The sequence below is a fragment of the Hyposmocoma kahamanoa genome, unplaced genomic scaffold, assembly GCF_003589595.1.
Source record: "Hyposmocoma kahamanoa isolate Upper Pololo Valley unplaced genomic scaffold, ASM358959v1 95807, whole genome shotgun sequence".
NCBI classification, from domain to species: Eukaryota; Metazoa; Arthropoda; class Insecta; order Lepidoptera; family Cosmopterigidae; genus Hyposmocoma; species Hyposmocoma kahamanoa.
Genome location: NW_020655050.1, coordinates 19,719 through 46,933, shown reverse-complemented (window position 1 = coordinate 46,933; position 27,215 = coordinate 19,719). Strand labels below are relative to the sequence as shown.

The 27,215-nt window shown below is 39.4% G+C and overlaps 1 protein-coding gene across 1 annotated transcript; it reads left to right on the top strand.

Annotated features, from left to right (window-relative positions):
- The first annotated feature begins 264 nt into the window (after nt 1-264).
- Nucleotides 265-26,738, top strand: LOC113238448. Its single transcript, XM_026475281.1, has 4 exons — nt 265-345; nt 5,714-5,917; nt 6,204-6,333; nt 26,324-26,738. Exons 1-4 carry the CDS (start codon nt 265-267, stop codon nt 26,392-26,394), a joined length of 486 nt encoding a protein of 161 aa, XP_026331066.1. The 3' UTR covers nt 26,395-26,738.
- The last annotated feature ends 477 nt before the right edge of the window (nt 26,739-27,215 follow it).

Sequence of the window (27,215 nt, the reverse complement as noted above, 5' to 3'; positions counted from 1 at the left end):
ACAGTTTTTTCAAATATATAAGTGAAAAGGTAAATGGTGTATTTTGTTATTGTTACGAAGATATTAACTGCGTTTATTAGCAAAAAACTTAAGTAGGAAATGACTTCATAAAATAATCGGAAAAATCTCTTCATTCTAAAAATTATCATCAGCTGCGCTGCGATCGCGACTGAAAAAGACGACAGTCTAAAGAATAGGTAACATTTACAAACTTCCGTGTTTAGTTTTTTATTTTCATTTTGATCCTATCATTCTCAGGTTACCATGGGTTTGCCGAGGTTGGAATCATGTTGCTTTATATTAGACCTGAAGACAGGAAATATAGTTCTGGGATGCATAAACGCTGTAAGTACATACCAAGATAATTATGTATCTATCCACCTGCCTGCCTGCTATGATATTAACGGGTCGGCCAAAAAATGCCGTGCGGTTCTTGTCACTATTAACTTTAAACAAAAAATAATCTTTTCTAAATGTTACACTTAATGGTCATTCTAAAAATAATATTTTAGCGCATTTTAAGAATACGCGGGAAAGTTTTAAGTTTATAATTTATGAGCCCTACCTGCGATGGGGTCGGGCTCGACCTGCGGCACGTGGTCGGTTTCAGGTTTGTTTATACTCTTCGGTGGCACAGTGATTAAGTACTATGGGCGCTTGATGAGGAGGTTCAAGATTAGATCCCTGATTTGAGCCAAAAAAGTATTTTTAAATTGGTTCTGGTCAGGGTATTCTGGGTATTGCCCTCTGAATTATCGTTACTCCATAGTACAGGAAATTCCCTAGTTTAAAATCAGAAATTTGGAGTGATTGTCTGGCATTTTTTCCCTAAATATTTCTCTTTTTGGCATAGCTTCCAAGAAAAAAGAATCTAACAGAGAGACGGTCGAGATACAACAACGCTATAAGTATCTTATTTCCACTACATCGGGAAGTATGCCTTACATTTTCAACAATTGTGAAATCTTGTACCGTAATAGAGTCTCCGTATATTACCTACGTAAGGTGGCGTGCGGACGCTTCGGGCTTCGCCCTCCGCTATACCTCGGCCTACGGCCTCGGCACTTATGACTAAAAAAATTACCATAGCTCTTTAAGGGCGGCTATATTGACAAATGGCAAAAAGTTAATTTTGACTGCAAATTATTATTAAACACCCATAGAGATCCCGACATGCCGATTTTCTGCTGAATTAGAGCAAATTTCCATCGGTCGCCAAAAAGTTTGTATGGCAGCAATATTAAAAAATGGCGAAAAATAATTTTGACTGCAAATTATTATTAAAAGCCCGTAGAGACCCCACCCCACATGCCGATTTTCAATCGAATTAGAGCAAATTTTCATCTGCCGCCAAAAAACACTTCTATGGCAGCCATATTGAGAAATGGCGATAAACTAATGTTGATCACAAATTATTATCATGCACTCCTAGAGACGCCGACATGGCAATTTTCAAAGGGATCAGAACAATTTGTTTTCTACTGAAAACAAACGCTTGTTCGGCGGCCATATTTGAAAATGGCGAAAAACCAATTTCGAGCACTAATTATTATCTGGCACTTCTAGAGGCCTCCATATGACAATTTTCAGCTGAAGCAGAGCGAATCTCTTTCAGCAGCTGTTTTAACGAAAAAAAAAACTTTTATATGGCAGCCATATTAAAAAATGGCGAAAACAAACTTTTGACCCCAAATTATGATTAAGGACTCCTAAAGACCATGCATGTCAACTTTCAGCCGTATCGAAGCAAGTTTTTCTTCGGCCGCCATTTTGGATTCGTCATTTTGATTTTTTTTACACGGGCATTTGACCACTATTACCTTCTATGACATTTCTTCGAGCACCTTCTACCTATCTCTAATAGTTTCCGTGATAGAAGGCTTCTAAATTTGTATGGTGGCCATCTTATTTATTTGAATTTCGAACATTTTTTCTGCAGAAATTGACCAAGGTGTATCTTATAAAAGTGCACAAATATCACCCCCACCTATTATAGTTTTAGGCCGTCAATCACTCGTTTACCTTTTCCACACTCAGGTCTTCTCATATTTGATTCTTTGCCTTGGAGCCTATCTGCGTACAACGGTATAAATGCCTTTTTTCCACCATATCGGGAAGTATGCGTTCTATATTTCTAAGTGAGTCAGGATTTGTAGCTTTATATATGTAACTAGATGGCGCGCGTTGCGCGGGCCGCTGTGGCTGCCCGCAGGGGCTTTCTTTGTGTCTGGTGACAAATTGGAAATTGAAGTTTATATTTTAGAAAATAATTTTCTTTGGTTAGGTTGGTTTGTGTGAAAGAGAGAGCAGGTGGTCGGTGTGGTTGCGTAAATTAGTATCCTAAAATAATTCACAAGACACGTACATCAACGATAGTTGCAGAGATTCAGCAAACTCAATTTGACTTGGCGGTCATCTTGGATTCTCCATATTGTAACATTTTTGGTCTCGATAGAACCTGACCAGAGTCCTTGACAATTTTTGTTTTGAAGCCATATACTTATCTCTGAAGCTTTGGCCGGGCCGTACAAGCCGGAGACTTAAATGTTGCACGTTGCGCTGGGCCGCTAAAGCGGCCCGCGTGGGCTTTGTATTAATAAGGCTGTTTGCTATTTGTAGGTTTTCATTCGGAAAAAAATTTTTGGTTATATTTCGTTGGGAAGGAGGGAGCAGGTTAGTTAGTATGATCTCTTCAAGTCGTATCCGAAAATACTTCACAAGATATAACCCATACATAATCGATAGTTGAAAGATTCAGCAAACTCAATTTTGTACAGCGGCCACCTTGGATCCGCCATATTGAAAATTTTTGGCCTCGATAGAACCTGACCAAGGTCTTTTTAAATGATCTCTGTTCCTTTTGGGAGAACAATTACCTAAGTGTCTACATCAGTCAGTAGTAATCGAGCTACCAACGTATATGTATATAGTATATTGCGCGTTGCGCAATATACTACATAAAACACACATGGCTTGTGTATTAGGCTTGTGACGGTTTGCTGCTTGTAGTTTTTGTTTCAGAAATGTATGTTTGTTAAGCTTATTTGGTTGTGAGGGAGTCAGATAATAGGTATAATCGCGTCAAGTCGTATCCTTAAATACTTCATAAGAAACTACTTACATATCACCAATAATTGCAAAGATTAAGAAAAGTCAATTTTTTATGGCGGCCATCTTGGGTTCGCTATATTGGAAAATTTTTAGTTCCGGTAGAATCTAATCAGGGTCTTTGACAATTATTGTTTGAAAACCATACAACTATCTCCGACACTTTGGCCGGACAGGTGTCCTACCTGATGCAGGCAACTTCTTGAAGATTTTGCATTTTTCTGGTATTCAATATTCTCAGTTCAGCACAATCCTTGTGCATTTATTAAACACACCTTGATTCGTTCTAGGAGAACAATGTTGGACTGTTGGAATGTTATTTAGAAAATGGCGGAACCAAAAAACTACAAACACAATTTCGTATTATGGTGACTTATACGCCAAGTGCCAAATTTCAGCACGTTCGGTGAATTGTTTTCGGTCCGCCATCTTGAATCGGCCATTTTGAATAAATGAAGTTGACAATGGACTGGACATGGAATTTACTTGTTTCTAATAGTTACGGAGATATAGTCCCCCGAAATTTATATGGCGGCCATTTTGTTTAGCGAATTTCGAATATTTTTCACTACTGGTAAAAACTGCCCAGGGTGTGGACCAACATTTGCTTCGAGACCTTGGATCCAAGACGTATACTGTGGCCGGGCAGCTGGGGTCCTACCTAATGCGGAGCACTTTTCGAAGGTTTTAATACTTTCTGATAATCACCAAATTCACCCAACCATTATTTGTGTACATACATCACTCATACACACTAGCTCTTCTTCTGGGAGAAAAATGACGCCAACGGGCAGAGAATTCACATGTATCGCCATACATCTTGGAAAATGGCGGAATCCAAATTTTGTTCGCAGATACATACTTACCTCCTATATACCTACATACACGATCGGATGTCAAATTTCAGTCATTTCGGAGCACTTTTATTTCGGGCCGCAATTTTGAGTCCGCCATCTTGAAATTTATTTTACCTGCAGTTGGCTCGTACTATTCTGTATGACATTTGTTTGAGCACCTCTGAGCTATCTCCAATACTCGCCGAGACGAAGGCCTCGTAACGTAGGGGACCGTGGCAAATGTATGGCGGCCATGTTGCAAATTGGCGGAATCAAGAATTTGACCACAAATTCTTATTACGAGCTCCCAAACATGAAAGAGTATAAAATTTCAGCCGGATTGGAGCACCTTTTTGTCCGGCCGCCACCTTGAATCGGCCATTTTGAAAAAATAATTTCGACAGCCAGTTTGATCCTGTCGCCCTCTACAATATTAGTTTGAACACGATCTACCTGTCTTCAATTTCCGAGATACCAACCGCCGAAATTTGTGTGGCGGCCATTTTGTTTTTCGAATTTGGAATTTTTTCACTCTCCGTAGAAACTGCCCTGGGTGTGGATAGAAATTTGTTTTGAAACTTTGAGCCAAGATGCATACTTTGGCCGGGCAGTTGGGGCCCTACCTGATGCGGAGCACTTTCCAAATACTACGGTACCTTTTATAACTCACCAGTCTGATCCGACTAATACCTCGTACATCATTTTTACCCACCCTTCTGGAAGAAAAATTACCCCAAAGGACAGAAAATTCACATGTATGGCGGCCATCTTGGAAAATGGCGAAATCAAAATTTTCAGATCTTCAGATTCGTATTATGGACTCCCATATATGGCCGCATGCCAAATTTCAGCCGGATCGGACCACTTTTTTTGGCCCTCATTTTGAGGCGGCCATCTTGAAAAAATTTTGTCACCGGCAGTTGACCCCCATCGCCCTTTATGACATTTGGTCGAGGACCCCCCGCCTATCTCGAATACTTGCCGAGCTACAAGGCTCTGAAATTTGTATGGCGGTCATCTCGTTTATTCGATCTTAAATTTTTTTAACTTCCGGTACAAATCGCCCAGTGTGGCGGCCATTTTTAGTTTGACGACCCTGCCGGTATGTGTTATACTTTTTCGAAGGTTTCGTATTTTTCTGGTACTCACTGGAGCCCTCCGATCACGACTCCCGTACATCATTTTTACCCACTGCGACTCCTTCTGGGAGAACAATTATCTAAATGACTGGGTCAGTCAGTCAGTGGTAATCGAGGTATATATAATAAGAGTATAATAATGTAATAATAATAATAATGATGATGACGATGATGATGATGATGATGATGACGATGACGACTCTGCACATGATATACACATATATATATGTATATATATATATATATTTTTTTTTTAAGTAAACAGTTGTACTGGTTTTGGAGAGTTCCACCAGAGTTTTTTCTCATAAAGTTGTTTTTCGTAAGTCATAATTATGTTATTAAAAATACGATTGCTGCTGACTCGCCATGGTGGCAACATTACTATCTTCTAACACAGGTTTAATTAATCCTTTTGTGGAATCCGGATGTTGCCTGTCTCGTCACCCACCAACCGATAACTAATTGAGTACTGTAACTACCTCTCTTGTAAAAGCTATTATTAATATTATTATGTATTATTAATACGCTCACAGTTAAAGTGTGAGATTCATATGACTCCCCAGAATTGCACCCCAGTCTAATCGCCATTACAATGAACATTAATTTCACAGACATTTTGCTTCATTGCAGTTCTTCTCGTTCGTGCTAGTAGTGGTGATGATCGTCATATCCGCGACAGTCGGCAGCGTGGAATCGAAGGAACTTGACGAGAATGAGCTTGACGTAGAAGCCCATGCCGCCATAACGGGCCTTTACGCGATGTCTATTATTTTGGTGTTCATGTTCCTCGCTAAATTCTTATTCGATCTTTTGTTCATTTATGCCGTCATTACGGTAAGTGGGAATGACATGCCTTCGCTTTTACCAATTGTATTTAGGTGGACTGACTGGCGGGAAACGCTTCCGTAGTTGAGGTGATTTTCACACGTGCACCACTCATGAGTGGGAGAAGCTTATTCCCACTCTATCGTTTGGAATGGACTAATGACGATGGCTCAAGAAGCCAACTTATCGACATCATCATGTTTCTGTGAAAATTGTAGAGCACTTAGTCCCGTAAATATTACAGCTTAACGTGTAAATTTTTGGTTCATTTTAGGTTTCATTATTTGGTTTCCAGGAGCGAGCTGCCATAATAAAGGCGTACTTAATTATGTGGATCGTCTTCTTCCTATTATCAATGTTCACTTTCTTTGTGAACGCGCCGAACTACAGCGGGTGGACCATCACCACTGAACTCTTCTATATAGGTAATCTTTTTTTTTTCATTATTGAAGTGTGGTTGACGAAGGTATGAACTTGCTAAGGCGTATAAATAGCCAAAAATACTGTGCGTAGACTAACATTATAATAGAGTATGACTAGCACGGGAGCTGAATCCAAAGGGGACTTGAAAAACAGTAGATATCCACTCACCCGACGATATTGGCCGCGCTGCTCTGATGGTGACGATTATTGCACATTGCAGACACAAATCTTTTTGTATTTAATTCTTAAAAAAATTAAAAACTGCGGTTTCGTATTTTATATTGTCAAAGGGGATGATTATTTTTAGATGGCCGAGCAAAAGAGCATGCCTTTACTATATGTATGTATATTCCATAATTATATTTTTTTTATAAAAAATCTTTTTCCTTTACAATGGTATGTACCTATGAGTCGTTTTACTGCAGATACTGGGGTACTATGGGTAATGGAATAAAAAAAATTATAAAAAAGATGTATTTTAGAACTAAATATTTGTGTATTTTTAACCGACTTCAAAAAAAAGGAGGTTATAAAATTCGACTGTACTTTTTTGTATGTAGGTATGTTACGCGATAACACTCATTTGTGATCCGAGTTTGAGGATTTTATTTGTTGAAAAAAGGGTGCTTCAGTATTGGTCCCATTTCAATTTGATTACAATATTCCACCTCTAAGGGTGGCATACTAGGGGATGAATCCAGTTTCGCGCACTTTCCGGTAACTGATTACAATAAAACTTGGCAAGTAGATGTAATTCCACGGACTTCAAAGTCCATTCTTTTATAAAAAAGTTAAGGATTTGTTGTTCATCACCTAGAACACAATTCCGATCTTATTCCTACCACAACAGATCGCGCCAATATGAACCCTTCACGCACTAGTGTAATGTCGTCATATTGGCGGCCGATCTAATTTGTACCACAAACGAAAGACGCAGACATGTATTATCTATTTCTATTACCCCTGAGCCCATAACCAGAAAGATTGTGAACGATTAGATAATTGTATGTACATACGAATCGCCAGTACAACGTACCTATAATAGGGAAAGAGAAGACAACACAAGTAGTTTACAACTTAATAGTGACGACATTTATTTTGACAGAAAGTCTGACAATAACCTAATTAGGATTTCCACGCCATTAATGACATGTTTAATATCAAACAAAACAAAAAATTTAATATCATTTTATTGCTGTGTTGCATGTTAACTCCGTAGATTTTCAATATTTCTTTTATATGAAATAAAAAGTGGTTTATAACTGCATAATTTAAAACTTATGTTTTTGCACGTATTATATAGGGTGGCCGCAGTGGAGATGAAATAAAGACGAGAAAATATGATGAATAACTATATTAAATTTCCACAAAGGTATTTCTTAAACTAAATAATTTTAAGAACGTCCGAAGTTAGGTACGTTAGGTCTAAAAGTGTCTTGTAATTATAATTAAAATGATGAATTTTGCATCGGTCACGTTGCAATGCACGGGGCGCGCGTTCCGGGGTGCGCGAATGCAAGCGCATTGACCTGACGTTTTAGGTATGTGTGTTATGTGCAAAACCAAATACATAACATCTCTCTGCCGAAGATGAGCGACTATTTGCCGATGTCTAATGCAAATGTCGCTTTACGTTTCTCCATATCCATGTCAGCCTGTGTCGTTGACTCACATTTCGACGCGAAGTTACGAAAGTCTAATTTGTAAGTTTTTCTGCGGCGTATAAAGTAGGTGACGACCAGCGCGAATGTACTGAGTAATGCAATCGTGTGCGTAGAGATCGAAGTGTCGACTGTTTCAACTGTAATTGGATCTTGCATTCTTAATTGTTTTTGAATATTTTATAAATTGGTAAGTTCAATAGTGGTCAAATTAAACTTCGCTAGGTTGTGTTTATCTGCAGATGTCGGCAGGGATCAACCAAAACCATTTGAGGTCGTATCGACTCGTAAGTGACAGGACGAATGAGTCGTAGCGACCTGCCTACCCATAACAGTGTGTCCCTGGACATAGCCTACGCCTTCGGCACTCTCCCCTTCGCCGTTATCAGGGAGGTGCTGAGGTACCACGAGATCCCCAGGTATCTCAGCCGTCTGGTGGAGCACTACCTGGAGGACAGGGTGATGCTCTACCAGACGAGGGAAAGGAGGCGCGCCGAGCGCCCAATGATGTGCGGAGTACACCAGGGGTCCGTGTTAGGACCACTACTGTCCAATCAGAGTTGATCGCAAAGATTAGAAAGCGAATGAAAGCTATATAACCCGTGTGTGCCAGTATTTTCATCAGCGACCTCCGTAATAGAGGCGTTTACACACAGGTTTTCACGGTGTCGTCACCCCCCGTCGACCCCCGGCCGGGTCAATGTAGAAACTTTTCCATATTGTCTCGGATCCGGGTGTTTGTGGGACCGTCGTTGTTTCAGATTTCCATAACACAAGTGCTTTAGCTACTTACTTTAGGATCAGAGCAACGTATGTTATGCTGTCTAATATTCATTTATTCAGCAGCACCCTTACCCTTCGAAATTTCACGAGGAACTCTACTACTAATTATAATATAATGTTATTTACCTTATTCAACATAACTATATCAACTTGGGATGTTAATTAGCTCAAGGGGTGAACCTCGTATCTTGTCTTCAATATTTATTATAGTGAACTCTGGAGCCTTTACTTTGCAGTAGATGGGAATGTGAGCAAGAAAGGTTCCTACAAGTAGTTGGTGTTTCTCTTGGCTGCATAGGAGCTGAACCGTGGTTGGTCTTGGAAAGGATATAATGTAGCTTTGGCTATCCAGTTCTATGAAGGCTTCCTTTGAAAGAGCAACTGGCGTGACTGTACATGTTCCGTCTATCTCATGCAAGTATATTAATCTATGTATGCAGTTACGTTGCGTTCTGATCTGATGTTCGATTTTCTGCTCGCATAAGTATTTCTCGTTGACTCTGGGGCATTCTGCCTCTATATACACATACTCCTGGGAGTTGGATGCCATAAAAGGGTACGGAGACAGGATAATTTCATTATTCTTATTAGGAATAGGATGTAATCTGTATAAGTCAAAAGAGTTTATGTAAATAATTGGAAATTGGAGAACAATTACTATTATTTTGTTAACAAAGTAAGTACCTAAACGAATAATATCATAATAATTTCTAATGCCTAAATTAATTATTTCTCCAAGCTGATAATATGTTTTCAAAGTAACAATGAGACTTTGTAACTGTTTAACTGAGAGTACAGAATGATGCATGGACTTAGTACGGCTGAAAGTTAGAATATTTTCAAGTCTAAATAATTCACTAGCTAGATCTTGCACTTTTTCACCTAAAACAATGAAAAATTGAGCACGTTGAGCATATCTGGTACTTCACTCGTTAACTGAATCCAGTATTTCAGTATTTATTTATTAGCGAACATGCAATAAAACCACATTACATGTGCCCTGTAAGGGCGTAGCTAAGACTTAAAAATATACTTAGACATGCAAATTATTAAACTTACAAGTAATTAATAGTTGAAAAATAAATTAAATAATAAAAGGATAAAATTCTCTTAAATAATAAAATATCTTAATAAAGTAATGCAGTAACAATTAAATAATGAATCTATATACTAATTATTATAATTGTAGACCTTAAAATAGGGGGATTAGAGTTCTTTGTCTTCAACAAAATCTTGTATTGCATAATAACACTTTTGTATGAGGAGGTTTTTTAAATTGTTGTAAAACAGCTTTTCGTATTTCTGAAGTAATATATTTGTAGGTACCATGTTATATATTGCTATTGCTCTGTAATACGGGCTATTTTTGAAAATTGCAAGTTTAAGCGATGGAGGTACTAGCTTATGCTGTCTACGTTCACTTCTGACATGTTCAAAGAGGTTTATATTTTTTCTAACAAATGTCGCTATTTCGAGTATATACAAACACGGAAGAGTTAGTATCTGATACTTTATGAAGAAAGAGTCAAAGTCAAAGTCAAAGATTATTTATTCCATAGGTAAAATAAATTTACACTTGCAAACGTCACATTTAAGCTACTGCTCGTTCACTACGCTGACCTCCCTGAGAGAACGAGCAAGAAACTCTAGGGATTGCTCTTTTCAAATAAACTTAAATGCTATGGAATACACTTTGAATCAAATTTGTGTGGATTCTGGAGCCGTGTCGTCTTTCCATACGTCTTTATCTAACACGTAGTCTTCAATTTTGTAATATGATTTTTCGATCAAAATATTTTTAATGTAGTTTTTAAACTTAGGAAATGATAAACTTAATATATGCTCCGGAATCTTATTGTAAAAACGTATACAGTTCCCCATAAAAGAGTTGTTTACCTTGGTTAAACGAAATCGTGGTACCATGAGTTTGGACTTAGTTCCAAGGTTAATATTATGGATATCTTCTTTCTTATTGAAATTATGTATAATTTTACGGGCATATAAAATATTTGAGTAAATGTACTGTGATGCCACAGTCATGATACCAGTCTCCTTAAACTTTTCTCTGAGAGAAACCCGAGAGCCTAGACGGTACACAGAACGAATCGCTCGTTTTTGCAATACAAATATATGGTTAATATGGTTTTTTTTGGTATAATATGGTTTGAATATTTGCTGCTTTACCCCACATGAGAAAGATTTACAGCTATCTCCATGGCGTAGGTTTAGGATTATCCTGAGACAATTTTTCTGTAATATGAACATCTTTTGCGCCTCATGAGTGTGTCCCCACAGGATAATTCCGCGGAATTAGCGGAACCAGGCGTTTGCATACGCATAATATGTAGTCAAGGCACAATCGATGTCTGTATGTTGTTTCAGTGCACTTAAGGCGTAAAGGAACTGCGATAGATTAGTTTTTATTTTTGCAATATGTTTAATCCAATTTAAATTGGTGTCTTTAGTTATTCCCAACATACTACAATCTTTAACTTCTTCAATATTCAAAGCGTTGGTTAATGTATTCAAATTTAAAGGTTGTATCTGGTAAGGTCTGAATTGGATTAGTTTTGTTTTATTATTATTTATTTAAAGGTTATGATCTGTTAACCAGTTTTGAACGGATTGGAAGGTATTTATTATTTCATTATTTTTATACGCGACATCTTGTTTAGGACATTTAAATAGTAGAGACACATCATCTGCGAATAGGACGCAAAGTGGTTTACAGAGTTTCCGGAGTTAATTTATATACATAAGAAACAAGAGACATGCAATTACGCTGCCTTGTGGTATGGAGCAGTTTATAGTAAGGGGATCAGACTGAATGCTTTGGATCTCCCCAGTTATATCATCATAACGTTCAATCTGTAGGTACGTATTGTTGTCTGTTTGTAAGGTAAGATTTCAACCATTTATAAGTTCTGCCACGAATACCCAAACCATGCATTTTTTCAAGCAATATACTATGCTGGACATTATCATACGCTTTGGTCATGTCAAGTAGAAATCCTATGGCATAATTATTATTTCTGATATGATTATATATCTCCTGAACATATTTAAAAACAGCAATAGCGGAGGACCGATTTTTGCGAAAGCCATATTGATTTTCATTAAGAAAGTTATATTTCTCCAGGAAATTTGAAAGACGGTTTGCTACTGATTTTTCAAAAACTTTAGATATAACTGGTAAAAGAGCGATAAGTCTGTAACTACTGGCTTCGCAAGATTTTCCTCCTTTCTTCAACATTGGTTTTATTTTTGCGATTTTGAATCGGTCTGGGAAGGCGCCTTCTTCATAAGATTGGTTTATTAAAACTGTGCTAGGGTAGGCTAATTCATATATGCATTCTTTTATTAAAGATAAGGGAATATTGTCTATACCATAACTGTGCTTATTGGGTAGTACTTTTATCTTATTAAACATTTCTAATTCTGTAACTGGTGATAGATATATGGAATTTAGAGTGAGTGAAGTTAATTTATGACTATGTGGTATAGTCACGTTAGGTTGTATCTGAGATCAACTGCCTGTTGATGCGAAATATTGATTCAAATGTTCAGTAGTAATTTCGGGAGAGTGTAAGAGATATTATTTAATTTTAATATAATATTCCGTTTTTGAGTATTTTTTGCTTTTTTTGTTCAACGATTTATAATATTCCACATAGTTTTTACTTTATTCTCAGAAGCTTTTATTTCTTTTATGTAGTTTTTCCTTTTTGACATTTTAATACATTTTTTCAATTTTTTACTATATATTTTAAAATGGTTCTTTAGTATTTTACTGTTTGACTGGTTTATAATTATTCTTAGCAATCTTTTATGTTGACACGATATTCTCAGTCCTTTGGTTAACCAAGTTTGCTTCTGTTTATTTGTTGATTTAACTTGTTTTAAGGGTATAAAACTATCTAATAAGTTTTTTAGTTTATCATCAAATAGGTTGTAGTTTTTATGTTATTTTCACTTCTTAATGTTTTATTCCAATCAATTTGACTAAGTGCATATCTAAATCTTTCAATATTATTTTTATTGGTGAAGTTTCTTTTTGTGGTTCGTAAAGGTTTAGATATATTTGTACTGTTATTCGGGATGTAGCTATAAATTATGGCTTTATGGTCTGAAATACCCCAGTCTTCCACGGACACAGTTGCCCGCTTGTGATTACTAAAAACAAGATCTATACAAGTCGAACTAGTATGTGTCTCCCTGGTAGGTCACTTAATCTTTTATAATCTCTTGACTGGTGTAGAGCGTATAAGTTGAAGTCACCTCCCAATACAATACGTATATTTGTACAAAATGGCTTTAGTTTATCGAGCAACTTAGTAATAAAATCAAGAAACACCTCGAATTCACGGTCATTTCTATGGAAAGCAACTATTATTTCTTTTGACTCTAATTCAATTGCACAACATTCCACTATATATTCTATTGTTAATTCAGTTCTTTCAGTGTATTTTCACCCTGTTGGTAGTAATATTGCTACTCCTCTTCCTCTACGTTCGCCCCGGCAGTAAAATGCTGCGAAGTCGTAGCCGTCTATACGCATCAGGTGTTTTTGGTCTTTTTGAATCCAAGTTTCTGTAGACAAACCACTTGAAATTTCCTGTCTTGTAGTAAACTTTCTAATATGTGAGGTTTGTTTTTGATACTTTGCGTGTTCTGGAATAATATGGCGGTGCTAGTAGTTTCGAAATGTATAATTGTTTTTGTTAGAGTCTGGTGTGTATGATAGTTGGGTCTATTATTGTTTTTATTCGTAAAATATAAGTTGTTTTCTGATTGTACATTCGTGTTTAAGGGCTGATGATTTCTTATTTCTCCTTCATACAGTGAGTGATTTGATGTTTCAATCTTATGTTCTTCCTCTCTTAAATATTCTTTTACGTTGACTATTAGTTTGTTGTTTCGAATTATGGCATGGTTACCTTGTTGTCTTTGTTCATATAATGTTTTCCGCAATTTGTGGCGTTTTTGTATAGATTCATCATCCAGAAATGGCGATATTCTCAAGCCAGAATTTCTAAATAACCCATAATTACGAAGAATATAGTTTGTGGTTTTTTTACTAATAAATTCTACAGCCACAGGTCTTCGGTTACCTCTTCTTCCTAGGCGTGTTGTACTTTCTAAATAACCTACTAGGTCAATATTCATGAGGTCATAGAAAATATTAATTACACGGTCATCAAGTTGGTCTTCATTTTCCCACTTATACTCTTCAAGCCCATATAACACAATTTTTTTACTCTTGTTCATTTGTGGTTTGTATATGATAGGACTTTTCTTTTGAAGATCTTCTACTTCCTTTTTTTAATTTTTTTTTTAGTTGTATTTTTATGTCAAATTTTTCTAATTTTGTTTTAATCGCATTATGTTTAGTATTTATATTGTTCACTGATTTGATTCAAGGTTGGTATCCCTAAAAAGTGTTTATTCGCCTCTTGTGTTAGAGATGATGGTGGATCCATAGTATCTCCTGATATGCTTTTGTCCTCTATCACCTGTTCATCGACGGAGTCGTCATTGCTTTGTCGTTCCATTGCTGTAGAGGTAGTCGTTTCTACTTCGGGACGCGACCTTATTAAGATTGCGCTGGTGTCGTAAAGTTCCATATCCGTCAAGTTAATGACGTTTGAAAGAGCTTTTTGTAACTTTTCTTCATTATTTTTTAGATTTGTGAAAACTCTGGTGTTCTGTGTGTTCATTTCATTAAACAACGTTATATGTTTGGTAAAGGCATCAGAAATACTTTTTTAATTTTTGTTCAAAATTGTAAAGGCTTGTTTAAATTCGAAGGGCGTCGTTATGATCAAGGTTGCCTGTAATTTCTTTAATGATAGCACCTAAAGGGTTCCGTAAGCCTCTCTTAACACGGCTAGGTAAAAATGTGTCTACTTGGGCAATGATCTGATCTATTTTACTATACATATAAATGTTTCATATGATATTTAAAATAAATTAAATCGGTAGCAGAGATATTACTAGCAACTTCATCTAGCTGCGTTTTTACACCATTTAAATTTAGCTGTAAACTGTCGATATCTATGTCCCGTAGGAAGGTATGGAAGAGGGATATTATTACGGTAGGCCCTAACTTAAATGGTAACAAGCCAGGTCCATTGCCGAGATCATCAAGTTTTATCTCCTGAGCTCAAGCCGTGCATCCCAAGCAGCACACCCATATCTAAATATATACTAAAAGATATCTAATAGAATTTAATTCGATTAAATATTTTAAGAGTTCAAATTCCCTCAAGATATCTCGAAGAAGGTTTCTAGATAATTTAAAGTAAAAGTGGGCACAACTTTATTAGTAGATCACAAGAGTGCTTTGAGAAACTATATGTAGGTAGTGTTAAGAGTGATTCTTATCTTTTTTCTCAAGTAACCCCATGAGTAACCCTTCTAGAATGTTACAAGACCATTTATAGAATGTAGACAGTTTTTATTTAGTCTTGTAGACAGTTTTTAGATAATTTATAGTCTATGATAGTTTTCTTAGTAATGCTTTTTTAAAACCAAAATAACTAAAGCGTTACAAACGTAAACCGTAATTCTCTTAATACTAATAGATTTCAAGTTTAATGGCTTACAAAATATAAACTATCAAAATTGCAACATGGCGAAATTAGATATAATATTTCTGACTTTTTCGCGCAATGTTTAATCGGTTAGAAAGCGCAAATTGACGTGCGACTTTAAATACATTGTGAAAAGTGATGTAAAAACTGCCATAAAAGTAATGCGCTCGCTAAATTTTAAATATTTATGTATTAAATATAAACCTAATAAAAATACAGTTATCGATTTTCGGTTTTAAATATTTATAGAAAGCTTAAATATATAATATAACTCACAAAACAAACCATTTCCAAGAAGTTCTAGGCTTTTTCAAGCTAATTTCAACTTAGATTTACTTTTTAAAAAGAAAAGAAATTTTCTCGGCTACTTCATAGTCATTCTTTAAAAATAAAAATGGCGATAAGAAATTAATGCTTTTTTCAAAACACAGTTGGGTGCATTTTGTCTATAGCTTTATCTACAGAAAAACTTTAGAATACAAAAAGATTATTTTTACTTGATCTTGTAGAAGAACTTATACTCCTATGAAGTTTTTATGATTGTCTACAAAACGCGATGTTTCTAAGCGATTTTTTCTTTTGACAGTATTACAAAACCTTTATAAATATTGAGCGTATTATGCAATAAAAAACTTTTCAAAACACTAGGTCAAAAAAACAATTGAAAAAATCCAATTTGTCGCAAAAAAAAATTATTCTGTATAATTATATGCAATGTGTTATATATGACTAGAAAGGTGGATAAATTCCCTATCATATAAATATAAGGAATATTTTAATGACATACCTAACTTATGTTGGAAGAAATAAAATTTTCATTATAAATTTGAGGTTATTTCTTCACGCCAACCACATTTCACACAATGATTTCACTGTATTCTATTGATAGACGGCACAATACACATACACAACATTGAAGTACAGTAGTTTACGTGCTTATTTCAATTGCTTTTATCATTTCACAACACGGAATTACTTCACAATGTTTATTTATTTGTCAACAAACAAATGCCGGCCATGACCGGCCCGAGCGCGAATTACGACTATTGTATCCAGCGTTGCCAATTTGTGGGGAATTCCCCAAATTGTGGGGAGTTTCAACTAGATTGGGGATTTTGTGGGGATTGGCGCTATGGGAGGAAAATGTGGGGATTCTAACATTTTATCATTTTGTTTAATCTATCAATTGCTGATGCATCGCTAGTTTGATCGTTACTGTTAGAAACACTGTGATGACCTATATCGACGTGTTTTTCAACATCGCACATCCCCCGTATTATTAACAAGTAGCTTAAATAGAATTATTATTAGAGCACTTGGTTCTGAATTGTATTGGTTGTGAAATTACCAGTCCGTGCGTGTTGAGTTCGCAATTCTTTCTCCCGCTTAGGACGGTCCCCGGTATGAAGCAAAACGAAATCAGCTATTGATAAACAAAGCCGAGCAGTTAGTACTTCCACACCACAACTTACCACTCGCCAACTTTAAATATTAATATAGGTCGAAACTCATTGATTATTTCTAACGTTAACTAGTGTCACCAAATGCACAACAAATAATCAATTTACTTAATTTTGTAAGGCAAAGAAAAATGATTTTTTAGTCAGACTGATTACAGATTAATGTTGAATCTAATTAATATTATAATTAATATAACTGCCTCGGTGGCCGAACGGTTACCATTCCGGACTGCCATGCAGAGGTCACAGGTTCGATTCCCGGGTCGGGAGAAATATTTGTATGCCCTACATTTATTTCTTTCGTGAGTTTGGGTGTAATTTGTGGTTGTCTACGTGTGTGTCCATGACACCCGCGACCCAGGGTTTCCCTAGTGCGGGGGTATATTGAGTGTGTACGTTATTATTATTATTATTAAAATAAATAAACGATTTAAGGTCATCCAATTTTATAATCAGTTTACTTTTTACATTCTGTTTACATTCACAGCAAACGTAATAGATTATTACATTTTGAGTTTCTTAATTCTTTATTATATTTTTAAGCGATGTATTTCTAATAAATAATGAAAATTCGAGATGCGAGGAATTTGTGGGGGAACATGAACTTTACTCTCCCCAAATTTGAGGATTTTAACCCTGATTTTTGGAGATTTTGAACAATTGGCATTGGCAACGCTGATTGTATCGAATGATGTGATGTAATGACTTAATATCCAAGGTTCACTACCTCCACTAGATCTTTTAATATTCTTTAATTTATCAATTTTGCATAAACTCTTACAAACGTCCAATAGAGTAAAAACCCTAATTGTAGTATTTAAAAAAATAAAATCTACTGAAGACGCGCTATAACATGTTTGTTAATAAGTACAAACACTACAGAATGTCTTAATTAATTATATCTATGATAAATTAAATATATCTAGAATAAACTTAAGAACACTAGTTTTTAGAGTATTAATAGACTTTACTTTAGTATTAATAGGTTAGGGGGTAGGTTAAGGGGTCGGTTAGGGTGTCGGTTAGGGGGTCGTCTAGGGGTGTGTTAGGGGTTGGGTTAGGGGGTCGGTTAGGCGTCGGTTAGGGGGTCGGTCAGGGGGTCGGTTAATGGGTCTGTTAGGGGGTCGGTTAGGGAGTCGGTTAGGGGGTGGTTAGGGGGTCTGTTAGGGGATCGGTTAGGGGGTCGGTTAGGGGGTCGGTTAGGGGGTCGGGGGTATACATAAAGATTCCCCCCCTCCAAAAAAAAAGGGTTTATGTGGGGACTCTCCCTCCAGACTGGAGGGCCTACCCCACTAAAACCCCCCCGGGTTTATCTCCCGCCGGTTGAGTCGACGCCGTGGGGTCGGTGCCAATTCACCACGACGCCGCCCGGCCGCCCTAGCTTGCGCTAGTGCTCCCGCGCTAACGGAGAGGCAGGTCAGTTGTCCTCCGACCCGCCCCCAAGACGAGTGAGGCCGTGCAATGCAGGCTCCGGAGTCCCTGTCCAGAGCCCGCTGGCCTCACTAGGGGATCAGGTGAGCAGCGAACTGCCTTCGCCTTCTCCCCGTACGTCTGCGCCGAAGCGGGTGCGCGTCCGCCGCATCCTCGCGCACCCACTCCGCAGCCTCCTTTTGCGACATAACCTCTCCGCAAAAGGAAGCCACCGCCTCCCAGGACTCCTCGCTACCGAGCATGGCGGCAACCACGCTCGGCAGCGAGAGGTCCTGCCCTATTGTCCCCGTCAAGGTAGGCTGCTCATCCCACCGGTTGCACACCTCTAGGGTGTGCTGCGCGGTGTCATCCGCAGCGCCGTACTCGTGGCACGACGGGGACGGTTCCCTCTTCGCCACCTTGTGCAGGTAGTGACCGAAGCAGCCATGCCCGGTCAACATCTGCACAAAGTGGTACGACAGTGGCCCGTGGGACCGGCTCACCCACTCTACGAGGACAAGACGGATCGCCTCTATGGTACGATCTCCATAGGGGATCGATCCGCCAAGCTCTCTTTCCACCGGTCCCGCATGCGCTGCGCCGCGAGGCGGCGCTCCCGCTCGACCTCTTGGGGAGCAAGGCGCTCGCCTCGGTCCCTCATTCTCCGCCGGTAGGCGTGAACCTCCGCCAGGACCTCGGCTTCAAGGACGCATGCGGCAGCGGCACCGTCATGTACGCCCTGCACATTCGCAGGGCGACCACCGTCTGAGGCCTCCTCAGCAGCGATTTCGTCTCGGTTGAGGAGATCCAGCTCCAGTGACTCCATGTGGGATGCGCCGTACATTTTGTTGCGCACAAGTTTGTACGGACTCCCCCAAGGGTCTGCGTCCAGTGTGGCCAAGAACTCCTCTTTCGCAGAGTCCTTGGCCCGTCCGATCGTGACCTTCAGAGCCTGTCTCGCGCCCTGAAGGGCACTGTGCAGCCTTTTCTCCTCACTCCGGGTGTGACGCCTGCGGCGGCATCGGCCATAGGCCCGCCGGGCCATGGTACTGCCGGTGCGGAGGTCCCTAATCTCCGCGATCCACCTACTTTTTTCCCGGGGCCCTCTTGCCCTGGGCATGGCCCTCTCGCAGACGGCGGTCAAGTCTTCCATGAACTTGACCGCCCTCTGCTCCACGTCGACGGTGGCCGGTCAGGGTGTCGGTTAGGGGGTCGGTGAGCAGCGAACTGCCTTCGCCTTCTCCCCGTACGTCTGCGCCGGAGCGGGTGCGCGTCTGCCGCGTCCTCGCGCACCCGCTCCGCGGCCTCCTTTTGCGACATAACCTCTGCGCAAAAGGAGGCCACCGCCTCCCAGGACTCCTCGCTATCGAGCATGGCGGCAACCACGCTCGGCAGCGAGAGGTCCTGCCCTACAGTCCCCGTCAGAGTGCGGCGCTGCTCATCCCACCGGCTACACACCTCTAGGGTGTGCTGCGCGGTGTCATCCGCAGCGCCGCACTCGTGGCACGACGGGGACGGTTCCCTCCTAGCCACCTTGTGCAGGTAGTGACCGAAGCAGCCGTGTCCGGTCAGCACCTGCACAAGGTGGTACGACAGTGGCCCGTGGGACCGGTTTACCCACTCTACGAGGACAGGGCGGATCGCCTCTATGGTACGAGCGCCATAGGGGGATCCGCCAAGCCCTCTTTCCACCGGTCCCGCATGCGCTGCGCCGCGAGGCGGCGCTCCCGCTCTACCTCTTGGGGAGCGGGTCGCTCGCCTCAGTCCCTCATTCCCCGCCGTTAGGTGCGGACCTCCGCCAGGACCTCGGCTTCGAGGTCCCACGGCGGAGTACCGGCGAGGACGCATGCGGCAGCGCAGGCCACCGTCATGTACGCCCTGCACATTCGCAGGGCGACCACCCTCTGGGGCCTCCTCAGCAGCGACTTCGTCGCCGCTGATAAGGCCCCACTCCAAATGGGAGCCCCGTATAAGGCCATACTCCGGGTCACTCCGGCGTATAGCCTTCTGCATGGGGCTCCCGGCCTCCCGAGGTTGGGCAGGAGCCTGCCCAACGCCGATGCGGCGCCCACTATTCGGGGAGCAAGTTGCTGGAAATGCTCCCCGAAGTTCCATCGCCGGTCCAGGACAAGTCCCAGATATTTCATCTGGGACTTGACCGGGACCGATACTCCCGCGATGGAGATGTGGGCGCCTGCCGGCACCGCCCAACCTCTACCCCTCCCGCCGAAGACGGCCACATCCGTCTTCGGCACGGCGACCTCGAGCCCCAGCAGTTGTATTCGGCGGACCACCATGTCCGCCGCTACTGAGGCTCTTCGGGCCGCCTCCTGGAAGGTGGTCCCCCGGACGGCCACCAGCGTGTCATCGGCGTACGCGATGACCGCCGTCCGGAGGAGCAGCGCGCCCCTCAGCACCCAATCGTACCCCAGGTTCCACAGTAGTGGTCCTAATACGGACCCCTGGGGTACTCCGCATCTCATTGGGCGCTCGGCGCGCCTCCCTTCCCTCGTCTGGTAGAGCACCACCCTGTCCTCCAGGTAGTGCTCCACCAGACGGCTGAGGTACCCCCCACATAACCCCTGAGTCTCCCTGGGCTCAGAGGTATCTATAAAGATTCCCCCCTCCCGTAAAAAAAGGGGTCGGTTAGGGGGCCGGTTAGGGGTTAGTTGGGGGTCGGTTAGGGGGTCAGTTAGGTGGTCGGTCGGTCGCAATTGATTTAATTGCAATTGATTTTAATTGCAATTGATTTCAATTGAATTGATTTTTTAATCTGAATGAATTTCTGATGGAAATTTAATTGATTAACGCCCAACACTGATTAATACCAATGGAAATCCGTGATGAGTGGCAAAAGTAAAAAAGGTTTTCACTATATTAGGAGCAGTGCTGTCAGGAATGTGATAAACTTGGGCATACTTAGAGAATGAATCTATGATAGATAAATATTTTTCCTGTTCTATAGGTATTATGTCGGCATGTGCTATTTCGAAAGGCTCAGATGGAGGGGGTACGTCACAGAATTCTGTATGTGCTGGATCCCGATCGTATTTCGCAGAATTACATATGTTACATGATGCTATGTATTTTGAAATAGTGTCTCGCGTTTTTGGCCAGAAATAATGCTGAGACAGTGACATAAACGTTTCATTCACCTTGATGATATTTTTCTATTGTGGACAGCTGTTCTGAGTACTCGGTTATGTTTTGTAGTTCTCGTTTTACTAATGACAAATTCATAGCAGAGTCTGTAAAAACGCGCTGTAAAATAGGTATAATAGTGTAAATTTTTCGGTTAGGTTTCATTAAGAGTCCATTCTAGGATCTACGTGATCCTTGATCGCTCGAATGACACCTGTTTCCAAATTTTTATCGAAAATGTCTATACTAGTTCTCAGGTAATTTTCAAAAGGCTGAGTTAATGTAGGTCTTATTCGTGATGGATGATTAATTATATTTAATACCAATTATTTCTTAAATTTGTTCAAGAGGTCTTCACTGATGGGAATTTCGAGCACCGGATTTTCAGCACCAGAATGAGCTGTTAATGCTGAAGAAGAATTGCTGATTGCATTTCGTGTGTCAGCTATCAAAGTGCGCGAGGAAGTTTCAGAGTTATTTACAATCATAGACATTTCTTGATTATGTAACTCGATATGAGAAAGTGCATCGGCATTGGTATTTGATTTACCTTTTTTGTAAATAACGGTGAAATTAAATTCTGCAAACTTAAGTCGCCACCGTGTAAGTCTGGAATTGGGCTCTTTCGTATTCATAAGCCATTGTAAGGGTTTATGGTCAGTATTAATTTTGAATTTGCGACCAAATAGATAGGGTCTAAAATTTTGTCGCCTAAACTATAGCCAGCAATTCTTTTTCGAACGTCGAATAATTGATTTCACTGTCGTTTAGGGTCCTAAATGCAGCAAAAGGGCGATCGGAGCCTATGGAACCCTGCGATAAGTCAGCACCAAGTGCGAAGTTAGATGCATCTGTGGTGAAACCAAATTCTTTTGAAAAATCGGGATAAATTAATATAGGGTCGTTCATCAAAAGGGTTTTGCAATGTTCAAAACATTTAAGGTATTCGGAATTTATGATAATTTTTGGACCTTTTTTTAGGCAAGAAGCCAGGGGTTTTGTGATCTTTGCGAAGTCAGGTACAAAATGACGATAACAACCAAGTAGACCAAGAAAGCCTTTGATTTGTTTAGTTGTTTTTGGCACAGGGTATTTCACTATTGCAGTAATTTTATCTGGGTTCGGTTTTACACCATCTGGAGTAATTATGTGACCCAAGTATGGAGTTTCGTGTTTTAAAAATTCGGATTTATGTAATTGGACTTTGAAATTGCTTTCCCGAAGGCGCTGAAAAATATTTTTGAGATTGACTATGTGTTCCTGAAGGGAAGTCGAAAATACTAAAATGTCATCCAAATAGACTACACAGCAATCGTTTTGGAGATCTTGTAAAATATTGTCAATAACCCTTTGAAAGGTGGACGGGGAATTTTTTAATCCCATGGGCGTTCGCAGAAATTCGAAATGCCCACGATCAACGCTGAAACTAGTTTTATGTATATCTTTGGGATCCATCTCTACTTGATAAAAACCACTCGCCAAATCTAAAGTACTGAAATATTGACATTTCCATAATTTATCCAAAATGTCGACAATATTAATAATAATTATTATATACAATATTAATAATAATATTGGGAATGGGATATTTACCAAGAAGGGTCTTTTCGTTTATTTTTCGAAAATCGATAATAATTCGCCACTTTGTCTTTTCAGATGCATTGATTTTTTTTGGGACTATCCAGTTAGACGCGCTCCAGGCAGAGGTGGAAGGTCGAATGATTCCTTGTTCTAACATATTTTGTATCTGCTTTTTAATTTCGTCTCTCTGAACATGTGGATATCTATAGGATTTACTGTATACGGGTAGTTCATCAGTGGTGTGAATTTAGTGCTTAATTTGGTTAGTGAACGTCAATTTTTCTCCCTCTAAGTAAAATATATCAGCGTATTCGCTACATAAATTCATTAAATTACATTTTTCCCCTTCGTTTAGGTGTTCAGTACGTAATTGTGATATGACACCACGCGCGCGGTCACTGTCTCTTGTAAATTGCATAGTTGCTCATTGAAAACATGTGCTTGTCCGGTTGTATTTGTCCGGTTTGATACTTGTAGATATGCAAAATTGTCGTTTGAAATTGAAACACATTCATGAATATTACAACCGGAAATATTTTGTTCGTTAATATAAATCGCACCATTAGAAATTGTAGTAGGGATTTTAATTATTTTAGAGGAAAGCGCGGAGATTTCCTCAAATAAATTTTGTTCTCCGGATGTGTACATGTGGATGTCCCTGGTAGCAAATCGAGTTATAAGGGACTTGTTGCCTAAGTCGATTTTTGCCTGCCATTGCTCAAGTAAATCGCAACTTATTAATCCATCAAAATAATCATGAAATTTATAAAGAAATAATTTTATATTGTTCTGATCATGGAATTCGCTGAAACAAGGAATTGTGACGGAATAATGATTCATAGTCGAAGCGTGTATGTTCGTGATAATAAATGGGTCATAATCGCAAGTTGCATCAGGAAAGTATTTAGTTTCTGCTTCGGGATTAATGAATGATTATTCGCACCCGTATCAATAAGAAGTTTAAGAGGCGGGTCAGCTATTTGAATATAGTGAAGTTGGCGTTTGTTGGTTCTATTCGGGGGTACAGTTGTTCGAGGCCGGTGAAAATTTTCTTCGGGACATTCATTAGGGTTCGACGTAGCAAAATCATCGCTTTGTTTGTTGAAAAATTCTATGTGGGGTGGCAATTCATTTGGGTGGGTAAAAACCATTTCGGGTTGGTACGTTTCGGGGGAATAAAGGGTTTCGTAAGTAAAAGGATAGTCGGCATAATAATATGACTGTACATCGCATGGACTGTAGAATTCATTCAGGTTTAATTCTCGGGGCTTAAAGTTTGGATATGCGTTACCACGTCGTTGGTAGTCACGTCTTGTCGACGGCAATGTTCGTGTGACGGGATGACTAACACCACTCATAGGTTGGGGCGGGTATGTTTTATACGTATTATGATTTTGATAAAAATGTTGCGGTTTGAGTGGGATTCTGAAACCTGTAGACATATTGGATTTGGGGAGAGATTTGAAATTTTGTTGTGTCCGCGAAGGGCCATGATTGACAGAGTTTGAATGGATAGGAATATTTTGAGAATTATTTCCGTACATAAGTCGTGGTAAATAATTTGTTCAACTCGATTGAGAATACAAATTTGGTGAGATAGGATTTGATCTAGGGTTTTGAAACCCGAAAATAGGTGTCGTGAAGGGAGTTGTATTTTTCGGAGTAGATGGTCTATTTTTGGTCCGTTAATAAACGACGTTAAGTTCTCCTTGTGCAAACTTAAGTGTATCTTCTAGCGAACCCGGTCGCATGCATCTAATTCGGAAACCAAGGGGTTCATTCAAACCTCTCAAATAGGAATGAAGAGCAAGTTTTTTGTACAAAGTACGTATTGCTTCAACCGTAGTACTTACGGGGTCATGCTGTAACTGTACGCAAGTCATAATCGTACCTAATAGATTTTGAACACGTTCATAAAAAATGTGGGATGTGGCTTTGGTCACTGAATTATTTTTTAGTGTATTTCTGATTCCTTCCCAAGTAGTTGGGGTACCATTAGTAGCTAGTATCCGAGCAGCGGGTCCCGTTATTTTATTTAATATGCCATTTAACAGTGATAAATTTTGCAAACTCGTTACCCCCTAGTAGTAGGATTTATGTAATGTGTTATTAACTGGTCACACAAATTTAGAAATCTGACAAGAACATTTGGGTTTCCGTCAAATTCGGGAACACAACGAAGTGCTTTGTGAATCGTGTCAAGATCAACGCTAGACATATTAGATTTTGAATGTTTTACACAACTATGTTTAGACCAATCTGATTCTAAATCTTCTACAATAGTGCATAAATTCCTAGCAGCATCAATTTGCGTAATACGAAGGTTACATCTGTCAAATCTGTCTGTAGAACTAGTCCTAAGTCGGGCTGAATTAGGGTGAAAAATTTTGAATGATTAATAAGGCACTTATAAAGAAAAGAAAAAAAATGGGAAATGGATCAATTAGGAAATTGGCAACCAATAGGATATGTGTACTTACACCAATATCTGCATATTTTCTTTGTGTCTGGAACCTTGTTCTATCGATGTCCGGATAGGGGTCCTCTTCACCTCCGAATGACAGCCTACGGAGAGCCGTAGGTACGTAATTGTAGATTTTTCCGTTCTATACGAAAAACAGCAGCAAGATTAAGATGAATCAACTACTACTGACTCTACAACTCCAAGACTGCGCCGATTATATAGGATGGCCGCAGTGGAGATGAAGTAAAGACGAGAAAATATGATGAATAACTATATTAAATTTCCACAAAGGTATTTCTTAAACTAAATAATTTTAAGAATGTCTGAAGTTAGGTACGTTAGGTCTAAAAGTGTCTCATAATTATAATTAAAATGATGAGTTTTGCATCGGTCACGTTGCAATGCACGGGGCGCGCGTTCCGGGGTGCGCGAATGCAAGCGCATTGACCTGACGTTTTAGGTATGTGTGTTACGTGCAAAACTAGATACATAACATACGCATACATAAATTACCCGGATCAGATTTAGACCACTACTGAGCGTACTGACGGACCCCCTTTCCAACAAAAGAAGAATCATCCAAATCGGTTCACAAAATGTCGGGTGATCGCGTGATATACAGAAAATAGGAAGTACAATCGTATTGAGAGCCTCCTCCTTTTTTAAAAACGGTTAAAAAAGGTAACCAAAATCAGTGCTTATTTATTAGAAAACGAAGGTAATTATAATAACTGTTGATTGTAGCTCAGTCTCTTAGGCCTTTGACTGATTCAGTCACTTTTAATTTCGGCTTGCTGCGGTGGCTTACTCGCGGAACCGAAGGCAAAGAGATGTACTACATGCACCTTATACTTTTCATGGGATTCCATGAGATGTTATTAAAACTTGTCTTGTTCCAGGGTTGAACGTGTACGCCTTCTTGTTGTATCACAGTTTCTACAAACAACTGAACGAGAGGGAAGAAGTGTAAACTACATACCTAACATTGAGTACCCAATACTCTAAGTTATGTTAAGTATAAAATACAAATAAGATTAGGAAAGATATTATTTAATAGGTTTGAGGTATATTGAAACTTATTATGGAAGCGGTCGGAATAAAAAGGCCTCGCTTATAAAGACTTACACGTTCAATTTTAGAGTCCATCATACTTCACGTGTAGAAAATAGTGCAAAACAAATTTTATTCCAACACAAACAATTTGTGTATTATATCATATGAGATCCCTGACTCTCAAAGTAGGGCAACCTGCGACATGAGAGCCAATGCTCCTCCGCGCGCTTAACTGGACAACCTTACACGACAGTACTACACAGGGACCCAACAAAGTCCTCTACTCTTTTGTTTATGACAAATAAGAAATCAAGTAGAATACAAAAAACAATAATCTCAGTATAGATAGAGTAAAAAAACCGACCACCAACCAAGTTTTATTGAAATCGATTACCGGAAAGTGCGCGAAACCGGATTCATCGCCTTATTTGCCATATCCTTAGAGGTGGAATATTTTCTTCAAATTTGAATGAACCACTACGGAGGTGCTCCTTTCTAGCAAACAAAGACTCATCAAAATCGGGCCACAACTCGTTATCGTGACATCCACCATACAAAAAAAATAGAATGCAGCCGTATTGAGTACCTCCTCCTTGTTTTGATATCGGTTAGAAAATAGAAAAGATAATAAGATGATAATAAATAGGACCTGTACACGCGATTTAAATCCGGGAAAATAGTTTCATTTCCGATAATATTGATTTCCATTTAAGACAATAAATACAAAATATAAAAAAT

What these genes read in the sequence shown, in the direction of transcription:
- LOC113238448 (XM_026475281.1), top strand. Translation starts at nt 265, where the DNA reads ATGGGTTTGCCGAGGTTGGAATCATGTTGCTTTATATTAGACCTGAAG. An exon ending in TTCTGGGATGCATAAACGCT is followed by an intron (nt 346 to 5,713) that starts GTAAGTACATAC and finishes GCTTCATTGCAG; the next exon opens with TTCTTCTCGTTCGTGCTAGT. An exon ending in TCATTTATGCCGTCATTACG is followed by an intron (nt 5,918 to 6,203) that starts GTAAGTGGGAAT and finishes TTTGGTTTCCAG; the next exon opens with GAGCGAGCTGCCATAATAAA.